General features: G+C 41.0%; 1 protein-coding gene across 1 annotated transcript; it reads left to right on the top strand.

Moving 5' to 3' along the window:
• Positions 1-831: 831 nt before the first annotated feature.
• phlpp2 (PH domain and leucine rich repeat protein phosphatase 2) lies at positions 832-13420 on the top strand (the record flags this gene model as incomplete). Its single annotated transcript, XM_015044536.1, has 12 exons — positions 832-1093; positions 2801-3003; positions 3161-3221; positions 4788-4883; positions 5670-5825; positions 7405-7605; positions 7741-7903; positions 8007-8137; positions 8433-8546; positions 9009-9203; positions 9280-9511; positions 9598-13420. Coding segments are annotated over 12 exons (3080 nt in total), but the record flags the coding sequence as incomplete, so codon positions are not given.
• Between the last annotated feature and the right edge of the window lie 6 nt (positions 13421-13426).

The following is a 13426-nucleotide window of genomic DNA, read 5'->3' as shown; positions in this document are numbered from 1 at the left end:
AAATGGTTATGATTACAGATATTTGTATGTGCTTTGCCTGTTGCATGCATTGATGCTCCTACCCAGGGCACCTCTCTTTTCACCTGGACAAATAAACTATAAATATATATGTACATATATCAACTGGAGATAAATATACCTGTATTTGTCGGTTACCATGCAGTCATATTGAATACTTCTGTTCAATTACAATAATAAAAAAGTCTCCTAACCTCAAAGGAACTATTGATGAAACTCTCATAATATAATTTTTTTGGGAATTTAACCAGTAATGATTCACAGGGTTTATGTTCTGGCATCCAAATTACAATCACAACTCTCTGTATTTCCCTGTATTAGCATGTGTTCAATATTAAAGTTACATAAAAGCTGCTTCCTATGAGTGCTTGCGCTAATCTGGGACAAGCTTTCATTTTTCAAAATCTATAAATGTTGTAAATTTCTGGCCTTGGAATGACATAAATCTTGTTTCAAAGTGTGATCGCTGCTCCGTAATCAAGAGTTATGGCTCTTGAACACTGATTTGTTATCAACTCCCTCTCTCTTCTGTTCCACTCCTCTGCTTTTAAAGTGATTAAATATAAAACTATGTTCTGGTAAAATTAGTCTAAAGTTTGTTATTATTGCTTATATCCTTTTGTGAAGTATAACCACCCTGTCAGGAGGATATTTTTTATAATGGCTCTTATTGCCAAAAATGTACACAAATAAACTGAGTTGAATTGAATGACACATTTGGTTAAATTATGTATTATATTATTATATTACCACTACATCTGCTCAACGTTGGAAGTTGCTTAGTAACCATTTACCCCAAAGGCTGATAAACAGACAAACAATCCTTTTTTCCCCCACTCCTTAGCCTGCAGACTCTGTGTTTAGATGGGAACCACCTAAGCTCACTACCTGAAGAGCTTGGTGATCTGTCTCAGCTCAACAGCCTGGGCCTCTCCTTCAACAACTTCTCTCACGTCCCGACGGTCCTGGAGAAACTGTGTGCAGTGGACAAGCTGGCCATGGCCGGAAACCGAGTGGAGAGCTTGGAGCTGTCCACTCTGGCTCGAATGATCCACCTGAGGAACATCGATCTGCGGTGGGTTGTTTTCTACCTTCCTCCTTTCTCTTGTCAACAGAGGGAATCTCTGTGTGTTCTTCAGATAGTTGTAGTTTTTGCTTCTTTTTAACTTTCTTTTCAAATTGTGGATAGAAAAGGGAACATTCTGTCACAAACTCCAGCCAGCTGAACTTCAGCTGCTCCTGTGTTCTTCACAACTCCTCCAAGCCTCTTTTTTTAAACTAATATTTATTTATAGATGCCAGATGTGCTGTGAACAAATGCCTTTTACTGCATTGCCCTATTTCACGCCTACATTCACACCTGGGAGCTGCCAACCACAGTCATGTTTTTTTTTTTTTTTTTTGCTGCTATTCAGCATCCTGCTGTTCTGCACATAAACAGTGGGACACTAAGCACTTTGCTCACCAGGACCTCTGAGGCAGGTAATAAAGGAGATGAAAGCTGTTCTCAATGAATATCCTGCAGCTCTGGAGATTAAGCCAGCAACCTGCACTCCAGCGGCTGCCAGATAATGACCTGACCTTGGGGCTTGAGGTGTGGCTCAACCTCAGCAGGCTGCATTTATAAGGACTAAGGTGCATCTGTGATGGATTAGTTGGCTTGCAGCTCTTATAAAAGACATGTTATTGGGTAACACTTTATTTGAAGGGGGGTGAATAAGACTGACATGACACTGTCATAAACATGACATAACACCTGTCATGAACATGAATAAGCCTTCATGAATATTTATGACTGTTGTCATAAATATTCATGAAGACTTATTCATGTTCATGACAGGTGTTATGTCATGTTTATGACAGTGTCAGGTCAGTCTTATTCAACCCCCTTCAAATAAAGTGTTACCGGTTATTGTTTGTGAATATGAATTATGTGATCTACCTGGAGCAGGGGGTGTCGAACTCATTTTCATTTTGGGCCGTATCAAAAATCTGAATGTTCTTAAAGGGCCGGTGTTGCCAGAATGTTTTGATAAAACCCATTAAGCTGTTAAAATGTCAGTAAATAGCTGTTTGTATCAGTTTTCAACAAGCATTTCTTAAAATTTGATAATGTTGATCAGCTTTTCACACTGATCAGTCCATCCAGGATTTTATGTTTTTTTGTTTTGTTTTTCTTTGCAATCAAAATCACACATTTTGTGGCGCTAGTTTAGAAATGTCTGTAAGGAATTTTTATGATATTTTCACTAATGTATGAGGCTAAATGTAACTTTTTATTACTCGCCGTATCGACCACGGACTCTAGATTAACATCAAGTAAGGAAGAGGCAGCAGTCACTTCAATGTTTTCGGCCAATTTTAAGAAACATTCGCAGGATCTGTTGATTTTGTATGAATTTTGCAGATTTGTGGAAAAGCTGGAGGGACTAGTAGTTGATGTAACTTGGAGTCGAAAGGGCCACATAAAAAGCTACGGTGGTCCAGATTTGGCCACCGAGCCTCGAGTTTGACACATGTGACCTAGAGCCCTGATCAGACCACAGTGCATCATCACCTGGCAGTCATGTACCCTGAAATTCTCCTACCTGTTTATCTGGACTGATAAAGTCATAACACCAAAACAGCTTTGCAGAAGTCACAGTTATGTGGTTCAGTTGCTTCTATTATTCAGCTCTGTTTTGCAAAGTTGTTGTGTTATTTTACAACAACTGCTGTGTTCCTGCAGACATGTTAAGGCTTCCCTTTGTTTTCATCATTCAGTTTGCTCTGTTATTTGCAGGTTGAACGGACTCAGGTGTGTTAAATGTGAGACTCCAGAGCCAGTGAGCCACGTGACGCAGCTGGACTTGCGCGATAATTGCTTGGACTCGCTCGACCTGAGCACCGTCTGCAACCTGGAGACTCTGCACTGCCAGCGGAACCAGCTGGGGACTCTCACACTCAGCGGTTTCTCACTGCGCATGCTTCATGCCGGCAGCAATCGTGAGTGAAACGGAGCGTCAACTGGCTGCTATTATTACCCCCGCCCCCCCTGTGTGGCCCTTTTGCTCTGATGATGCATTCAATTTACCAACCCACAAGAGACAGAAACGATGCAGATGTTTCACTGATGATGATCGGTGCCTTTGTCTTCCTGCAGGCCTCACAACAGTCAACGTCTATCCAGTCCCGAACCAGCTCACACACATGGACCTTTCACAGTGAGTTCTGCACAGGAATAAGAAGTGGATGTGGAGCCACAGAGATTTTCTTATATTCCATAAAAATAAAGTATTTTCTTATGCTTTTTGTTAATGGTGTGACCCACAGCATGTGTGGGTAAAATTATGTTGCAGACAATATTCAGTGAATATTTTTGAATTTATAGTTTCACTCCAAAAAATCAGACTGTTGAAATATTACTCAGGCTTCTTTGCTTTTTCTATTTGTTTTATTGACTGATTCTGTTTCACATGCTTTTTCTATGTTCATAAACTTTAATAATGTGTTTTGAAATCTGGGTCTATTAGAACAAGACCAGACGTAAAAGTAATTGATACCGACACAATGTTTCATCATGACTGGATGTTAGCAGTTCATAGGATCTTTAATATGAAACTATGCAACTGTTGCTCATTTTTCAAATTTCACAGTAATTTATTCTGCTAAGTACATGCAGCCCATTGGCATGAACAGCATATTATGCTTATATAGCAACATTACAAGCATAATAAATGGTTATTCCTGTTTCAAGCAGGTTAATATTTTCAACATTTTTGTGCACTCAAAATTGATACATAGAGCAAATATCATAAATATGCACCCCAAATTATCATTATTCTTAGACTTGATGTATAATATATTATTTGTAAACTATTATTTATGGAGAACATTTCTGTTCCAGTTATTATAGAGCCATACATACTTACAGGTTTAAGTATATATGGCTAAAGGTGCCAAGTAAATAGGATTCACAAAGAAAAAAGTATTAAAAATAAAAGTGACATGTATGAAAGCCCATTTTTGTCTCTTGAAAGAAAAAAAAATGAAGCAAGACCTCATTCTTATGAGACGTAAAGTTATATATTTAATTTACTGAATGTGTGGAAGAATTAAATTTTTTGAAAGTCACATTATTCACTTAGTGTGTCATCATTCTGACTTTCTTTACCTTCATTTCTCATGCCAATGTAATGTACTCCTTTTGTGTTTTCAACATGTAAAGCACTTTAAATATCTTGTTTCTACAAATAAACTTAACTTGCCTGAACACAAAGCTACTAACTTTAAAGCTCATAACTATGAAAAGTGTAAATTAGATCTTTGAAACTCCTTATTATGACATATCCCGCTTCATTTGTTTTCTTTTAAATGATAGAAATGCGCTTCCAGTTTATTTCCAACTTAAGTATTTAATTAAGACAAATAAGGCAAAAAAAAATGTATCTGTAGCTTCACTTTCAACTTTGACTTTAATTTGATTCATTGAGTTAAAATGATGAATTGTATCTACATTGCTTTGTAAGATGTTGAATTATTTGTATCTGTTTTTTCCACCTCATCAATTAAGGCGGGATTTGAGATTAATTGTTTTTCTGCCGTTAAAGAATTATTGCGGTATCAGAAACGCAGTAATGCTGAATAATTGCCAGATAGAGGAGGCTTAAGCTGTATTTGGAGAAGGGACAGTCAGATAATCCCCCCAAAAAATCCAGGTGGAATAAATCAGAACACCAGCTTTGCTCAGTCTGAGTGTTTGTCTTTCTGTTTTATGTGTGTTGAGACAGGAACCTGTTGGAATACCTTCCAGCCTGGGTGTGTGACTGTCGGAAAATCGAGATACTGGACCTTCAGCACAACCTGTTGTTTGAACTGCCTTCCAGGTTTGATTTTTTTTTTTTTTTTCAAATCAGGAATCATTAACTTTTACTGCTCATATCATTTCATAAGTTTATTCATTTAGTTTTTGTACGTAATTTAACACGCAACTGGAATTTATATGCACATCAGGCGTTGCGTTGCATACATTCCTCTTTTTTTCCCCTTGTATATTTAACTTGGATAAATTTAGTGTGTTAATGTGTAACACAGTATCTTGCATAAGTATTCATCCCCTGAGACTTTGTTCACATTTTCTTCATGTTACATTCACAGACATCTGCATATGTGAAAGACCAGCATAAAGTAGTGCATAATGGTAAAGTGGATGGACATGGATACTTTAGTTTTTTGGGGGTTTTTATCATATAAAATTCTCAAACATGTGGCATTTTAGCTTATTTTAAACTGATAACTCTTTGCAAAATAAAACCCAGTGCCTCCAGAGGTCACCTAGTTAATAAAGTCCACCTCTGTGCTGCTGAACATCAGTATAAATGCAGATGTTGTGTGAAAGCCTCAAATTTTTTTGTCAGGGAACATTAGAGAACAAACAGCATCATGAAGACACAGAAGACAGGTCATAAACTAAGATGTGACAAAGCGTTATAAATTTTGCAAGGCACTGTATTTGCTTCAATGTTCTTCATGGAGCGCCGCAATTGCAATTGTTGACCTTTGTAGCTTAGAAAAAGCCGAATCATGCCCGGCTGCGAATTCAGTGATGAACGTTCGGTGTCTGCAGCTGGATATGTATTTGTCCTGATTTCTCTCTGTAACGTCTCCAACAGGTTGCTGAACAGCTTAAGTTTGAGGAAGCTGCTGACGGGGAACAACCGTTTGCAGAGAGTGCCTGACCTACTTGACCATATTCCTCTGGAAGCCCTTGACCTGCAGCATAACAAGCTCAGCGAACTTCCAGAGGGTCTCTTTTACAAGGCCTTAAAGTTAGTCTTCTAACCTTTTAAAGAGGGTGTTTGCCCTGAACTCTTTATATGATGGCATTATGACCCTTCGCCCACAGGTTCCTCTGCTTTACTACTTCTTACTGGCAGTCTGTGTTTCTGTGAACGGTTACCGTAAAGCAGCACCGTATAGATTTGTTGGAGCAAATGTGGTCAAGATCAATGCAGCTTTCCCAACCATAACTGGAGCATCTTTTGCTTCCTTATTTCCGATGTGGTAAACCACTTAACACCCATTAGCTGTTGAGTTGCCCTGATGCTCTTTACTGTTATGGCAGTGACTTCTGAAAAGAAATTGATCTCCTGACATGCTGTCGAGAACTGCAGAACACGCAGTGAACTGCAGCTGCAATCAGGACTGACGGCGGCATGAAATGCAACAGAAACCGAAAAGGTTATCGCCGTTTGTTTTACCTGCCTTCCTTTGTGTAGTAAAAAGCCACACAGATAGCGAGATCTTAACAGGCTTTTAGTGTTTATGAGCTTCTCCTCAGCAAAGACCGTTTAAAAAAACATGACAAGGTTCACATTTTACTGCATCAAGTTTTATTGCTGCTCTGTGTGTGATACACCACCAGTAATGACTTAATTACTCCTGTTACGTAAGATCTACTGCAGTTCAAATTACTGCCGCCCTTCACTGTGCAGCTTAATGAATATTCAAATCAGTCCTCCACTTGCTAGGATGTTTACCTCTGTGATTAACTATATCTTCTGCAGCGCATTTAGGGAAATAAAAAGGAAATTATCAAACCTGGCGGCCATTTATACATCTGTCACTTTTATTTTGCTGGATTTTGTACTTGGTCATAACTTTTATTAGTTGTTAAACGATTTAATATACTGTATCGAATAAAAATATTAAAGCATATACTTCATGATATAAATCCAAAGTTGAGTCCTTATTTATTCAGAGCCATAGCAGATTTTGATTTAGAAAGATTTAATTTAACCAAGTTAGTTTCTAATATGAAATTAGAAAAAGAAATGCATAAATCAAAAGACAGGAAAACATAATAAAAAGAATATACATTTTTCAAAATTCTATAATTTTTTATGCAAAGTTTATTTTAAACATTGGTATGTCACAAAATTATGAATACCTAATAGCAAATTTTTGCTATTAGGTATTCACGTCTCACAATTGCTGATCGGTTTTTTGTTTGTTTCCCCTTGTTAATCTTTGGTAATGAACTCTGAGTCTTTCAGGTTAGAAGGCCTCCTGACCATCGCCCTAATGTTTAGCTCCATCCACAGATTCTGCATCAGACTCGAGTTTTGACTCCTGCTGAGTCACTCCAAAAATATTAATATCGCCTCCAGTCAGAAGAAAGATGGTGTGAAAACAAAAATACTGTAAATCTTTGTGAGTCAATGAAACAAATAGACACACGTACCAAAGTATTAAATTACTCGTTAGTGTAGCATCTGAATAAATGATGTTATGTTTGCAGAGCTTTTGGATTGCAGTGAAATATCAGTGGAAGAAGTAGCAGATCAGACCCAGATTAGGTTTTTCTGTTTTTCTTACTTTTGTTTTTTTTTTTTTTTGTCTTCCTAGCCTGAAATACTTAAATGTGTCAGCCAACGCCTTGGAAAGCATTCCCCCCAGCAGCCAATCAGAGGAGAGCCTCAGCACCCTCCAGGAGCTCTACCTGACCGGGAACAATCTGAACGAGAACTGCGGCGCTCTGTTGGTCGGACACCAGAACCTGCGGATCCTTCACATCGCCTACAACCAGCTGCTCTCCTTCCCAGCCAGGTGTGTTTGCCGCCTATCACAGCTAACTGAGGTCACAAACGGCTGCCATTTTTGTTACTAGTCCTTAAAAGTCTTCACCATTAATTGTGATCAACCAATGGTTTATATTTGATTGTGTATTTCTCCTGTTTCCAGTAAGCTGAGTAAACTGGAACTGCTGGAGGAGCTAAATTTAAGTGGGAACAAGCTGAAGACGATCCCCTCCACGGTGTCCAGCTGTAAGCGGCTGCACACTCTCATCGCACACTCGAATCAAATAACCGTCTTCCCAGAAATCCTCAACCTGCCTGAGATCAAGGTCAGACCCGTTTCCTCTGTTGTTTTTACCATTTCAGATTTCAGATGGTCGTCCTCAGTGTGCTCCAGCTCACATGTGCTTTTGAATGTTTTTTTACGCGCAGCTTGTAGATCTAAGCTGCAATGAGCTGACTGAGATCCAGCTACCCGACTCTCTGCCTGCCACACTGCAAGAGCTGGACTTGACGGGCAACAGCAGCCTGACGCTGGAACACAAAACCCTCAATCTGTTCAGGTGAGTCACGGCATCCGGAGCGGCCGGCGGCATTTTCCCCGTTTTAAAAGCCTGAATTTAAACACTTTGGATTCTGCAGCCTTGAGGCGCAAAAACGTAAAACCAAAATGGGTAACGGTTCTGGAAAATGAAAAAATGAGGAAGGGACATTTCTCAGAAATCACACATTTGAAGAGTAAAACAAAAAAGCAACACAAAGAAATAAAGCGAAACTCCAAACAAATTTTTTTATGCATTCATTACACACCTTGTTCTGCAGCGTTTCCTGTTATTTTCTCCTTTTCTCCCCCTGCAGCCACATTACCACGCTGAAATTAGACCAGAAATCTGCCGCGACACCCGGAGACTCCCTGGGCTCCTCGACTCTCTGGAAGCACGGTTACTCCGAGATGAGAGGCCAAAGAAATAAGTGTGTTCTTCTTTTGCTTTTCCAAGATTTGTTTTATTTGCAGGGAAGGATAGGCAATTACTTTTTGTAGACTTCATTTATCATAACAGAAACTAAATAAATTATACCACTAAATCTGCTTTAGTGAAGGATGCGAGTGCAGATGCAAATATTGTTGCTCCTCATTAAGTCTGTATTTGTCGAGCTTTATCGTTTTTCCCTTGTGAAGTACCAAAATATAAATCGATTCCTGATTTGGTGCATTGGATATAATGTACGACACTGAACAAAATTTATAAAATAAGTTCTAATTTTCTTTTTATCAAGGAGTCACTCCTTTTTTTGTAATTTTTATCTTTATTGACTCGTATTTTTTCTTTTTTTGTCCAGTTTTAGAACAAGGAGAGTTACTGCCAAATGTCTGAAGTTTACGGAGTCACTGTGTCACTGTTTTGATGAGGTGAATCTGCTTGTGTGGAACAGGTTGTGTGTTTCCGTGCTTGCCGTGGACCGTTTTGGAGACGGTGGCGAAGGTTGTTACGGGATCTTCGATGGCGACCGCAACGAGGAAGTGCCGCGCCTCCTGCAGTGCACCATGGGAGACGTGCTTTGCGAAGAACTCCAGCACTCCTGTGTCGACACAGTGTACATGTGCAACACCTTTCTCACCTCACACAGGTAAGACAAGCAATCTGTTTATTGTGTTTGCTGTTTATCAGAACACTTTATTTCTAGTTTCTTTCCTGCTGAACAGGAAACTTGGCATGGCCGGACAGAAACTCGGTGCGTCTGCCTTGTTGTGCTACATTCACCGTGAGACGTCGGAGCCCGGGAGCGGCTTCAGCCTAACTGTGGCTAACGTCGGTACATGCCAGGCCATTCTGTGCCGTGATGGACGGCCTGTCCAGCTCTCTAAGGTTTTCAGCTTGGAGAACTCCACAGAAGAGATGGAGAGGGTTAAAGTCAATAAAGCCATTATAACAGAGGTAATGCTCACGCTAAAATGTGATAGACATAGATTCTATGTGTAAAGATGCTACGCAACGTTTCTTTGGCACCATCTCTTTTCTAGGACAACAAAGTGAGTGGAGTGACGTGCTGCTCTCGCCTATTGGGCTGTTCCTATCTGTCTCCTTGGGTGCTTCCAAAGCCCTGGGTGTGCACTGAGCCGCTCTGTGCCAAGGATGAGTTCCTGATCCTGGGGAACCGGGCCCTTTTCGAGCGCGTGTCCTATCAGGAGGCCGTGTACACCGTGCAGGCCGTGCGGGATCCACATGCCGCCGCCAAGAAACTGTGCTCCCTTGCCCAGAGCTACGGCTGCAAGGACAACATCGGAGCTGCGGTGGTGTCACTGCGTGTCAGTGAGGACAGCTGCACTTGTGAGCCGCCGGTGTTGAACGATGAACTGCGGGGTCCGACCCCGGCCCCTGTGCCGGTGTCCGTGACTCCATGCCCCAGTGATCCAGGAAACATCTCGTCTAGCAGCGGCATTGGCACCGAGTTCAGCAGCGAGACGTCGGCCTCGGAGGTGGGCAGCGAGGCAGGGTCCACCGCTTCGGATGAGCACCCGTCCTCTGGCCCTGCGACTCGCCCAGAGAGGCGCTGCAGCCTCCACCCGGCTCCTGCGCTCTGCGGGATCATGGTGCAGGGTCCAGCTCCGACGAGAACTCACCCCGGTGTTTTCCAGCGCCAGCCCTCCAGTGCCACTTTCTCAAGCAACCAGTCTGACAACGGCTTGGACAGCGATGACGAAGCTCCACTTGAGGGTGTCATCTCTAACGGTAGCAAGTTGGAGGTGGAGGTAGACATTCACTGCTGTGCTTTCCAGCTCCGGCCGGGGGCCCCCGAGAGCCCGAAGGAGCTGAATCTGGAAAATCGCAACGGTAAAATGCGCAGACAGAACAGCGTGGTGGTTTCTGCTACAAACGGCTGTCTGCTGGCCGTATGTGGTAGAGAGAACGGAGACCTCAAGAAGTCACCTTCCACCTCCAGCCTGTTCGGTAAGAAACTGTCCAATGGTTCTGTGGTGGCCCCGGAAGACAGTCATAATATCATTGAGGTTGCCCTGGAGGCGCCAAAGAAAAAATCAGGCTACTTCACGGCCCCGGCTCAGCAGGACCCGGAGGACCAGCTAATTGTGCCCCCCGGTCTTGAGCAGGAGGTCAGAGAGCAGCTGAAAGGCCAGAGCCTTCTTGTCTCAGGCATCTCCACACCGCCAACCCCGGTGAAAGATCCACCGTGGGATCAACCACACCCTCCTGCATTTGCCTCCACCTTAGTTCCAGGGCCGGGCCTCGCTCCCGTCCTGCAGCAGGAAGTCTACGATACCGCCCTCTAGGACGCTGAGACGGCCGTTTGGCTTCAGTTTGGATTGTGCCATTCTTGAGATGTAGGACTGTCTCCTACAGCTAGTTTAGTTGGAAGAAGACGCCATTTGAAAAAAATGTTGAGAAGACAAGAAAAGCCTTTAGAACTCTGTTAAAAACTGATACTGTGCCATTAAAGAGAGATAAGCAGAACATGCTCTGAGTATCCGCCACAATAGGGCTGAACAAGATTTCCACACGTCCAACATGTCAACAGCATTTCCCTTTACTTGGAAAGTTAAGCAATCTGATGGATACAGAAAAGATTGTGGTCAGTCTCCCCACCAGGAACCCAAAGGTGTCTCAGGTCCTGCAGAGATCGATTTGTGCCGAAGCTTGAAAAAGTGCCTAAAACGGACGACACATGAGAGAGCTCAACGCATCCAGGTTAGGAGTTGGGATGAGAGTTTGTTTCAGTTATATTCAGACAGGACACGGTCTTTACGAACACTCGATGTCCACGGACACCTTTCTTACGGCTACTGAAGCTTGGCCCGTTGTTGTCCTTATTTAACGCAGACAAATATGTTGAAAACTTGAGTTTTTATCCCATAATCCCATCAGAATTCAGCCTAAAAAAAAGTCCAGCTTTGCTCAACCCCAAACAACTTCCAACTACATTCAAACGTTTTCAAGTGGATGTCTTTTCACCATTAACTTTTCAACCACAAGTTCGTGACGTTTAAGCAGAAAACGATGCTATAGTTTCCACGTCTCTTCAGTGAAAGTTTTCTTGTGGGATAATGCTAGCAGATACGACTCTCCTCTCTTACGCAAAGAGAACTAGGGTTAATCTCTTTACCCAAAAGGTACGTTTTAAAGGTTATTATTAGTATGGTATTTTGTTTGATTTTTAAAGAGAGAAATCTCATTCCTGACCCAAAGGCCACATATCATACCTCTAGATCTGGAAGTCAACTTTAAAAAAAAAAAAAAGAAAAAAGAACCGAAAGAACTTAAGATGTCATCAACATGTAAAGACAAGAATAACTGCCTTTATGTTGTTCAAATTATTAATTTGGGTTTTATTTGTTTAGAATCTGACAAACTGGATGAATCATTGTAGAAAACACTCTTGAGGGAAAAGCTTTGAGTGCACTGCGGACCTCTTATGAGCCGTTTGACATGAAGATATTCAGCTCTGGTGGGCTGAAGTGGGAGTGACAGCAGAATAATCAGTGAAGATGAATCTCCATAAAAGCTGCATTTCAGAGAAGAAGAACAAATATTTTTGAGTTTTGGCATTTTGAACACATTCTGATTGATTTGAACAAATCAGTCAGATGGCAGTTGAGTATAAAATGATGTTTTATCTATCTTCTTATTTAAAGTCTCTTTTTATGTGTAGACAGATTATTCTTATTTATTAATATTTGAGGCTGCTGATATTAGTCATGTTATACAGCGATGCTGTGAACAAACTTGTCATCTCCTTGTCATTTTCTCACATTTACTCCATGCGTTGATTTTTTCCCCCCCTCTATTTTTCTGCTTGTTCTGTCAAATGTTGGACTTGGAAGCTGCTTTGCCAAACTGTGGTGAGAGGAAATTTGTCAGGACAAGCTGAATGTAAGAAATCAATCATAGCTGAATGTGAAACTTGTAACTCAGACACTTGACTTTACCTGAACAACATTAATCAGAACAAATATCTTTGGTAAAGAAAATTCGAACAATGTTCAAAGTATTAATTCCAAGCTTTCAGAAATTTTTGAAGATTAAATCTTAGAAATAGAGGTTTGTCGAGATGTCATTTGAAATTGTTATTTTTTTTTTCTACATACATTTATGTGAGGTATTGTTTTTTTAAATCATTGGTTAATGCGCCTTTAGATGTCAGAAAACACAACCAAAAAATACAAGCGTAAAAATATGCGGTACTTGACGCCACAAGGACTTTCTTATTAAGTTGGTCACTCAGAATATAGAATCATTTCTTCCCCCCTTCAAAGCTTTAGCATCATGTATCATGATAATATCGTGCACACAGAGCCCTCAGCAGTTATTGGCACCTAGTAAATGGTAACTGGTCCTTTATCGAGTCCAGAGGACCCCAAAGTACTGACTTCACACTACATTCAGTAGAAGCCTAACTTCAAAATATTATTACTTAAGAAGTAAAAGACTACTAGTTAAATCGAGTAACTCTGATCTACTTAAAAAAAAAGAGATACATATGGATTTAACAAGTCTCAGTTAGGTGTAAGAATTGCCGGGGTTCCCATTAAGTGTCGCCCTGGTAGTTTTGCATAAAGCAATTATTTCTTACGGTATTTGACTCCACAGGATAGATGCACTAAGCTGGAGGTTGGATTTCTCCATTTTCTGTTTGATATTTGCTAGTGGAATAAAAGATTTTTATTTATGATGATATTTACCTTCAGTGCCAGAAAATCCTGAGGTTGCTGTACCCATGGGTATAAACCATAACTGTATTTATGATACCTAAATTATTAGGGGAAACTCGGTATCGTACTGCCCTAGAAACCTCACTTTATCCAGCTCCGAATGCCTCCAACGTGTTCAGCTGGACTT

Source organism: Poecilia latipinna, unplaced genomic scaffold, assembly GCF_001443285.1.
Source record: "Poecilia latipinna isolate Pla-1442-1.1 unplaced genomic scaffold, P_latipinna-1.0 Scaffold3, whole genome shotgun sequence".
Lineage (NCBI taxonomy): Eukaryota > Metazoa > Chordata > Actinopteri > Cyprinodontiformes > Poeciliidae > Poecilia > Poecilia latipinna.
Note: the sequence above shows the minus strand (reverse complement) of the source record. Positions and strands in the feature narration are given on the sequence as shown.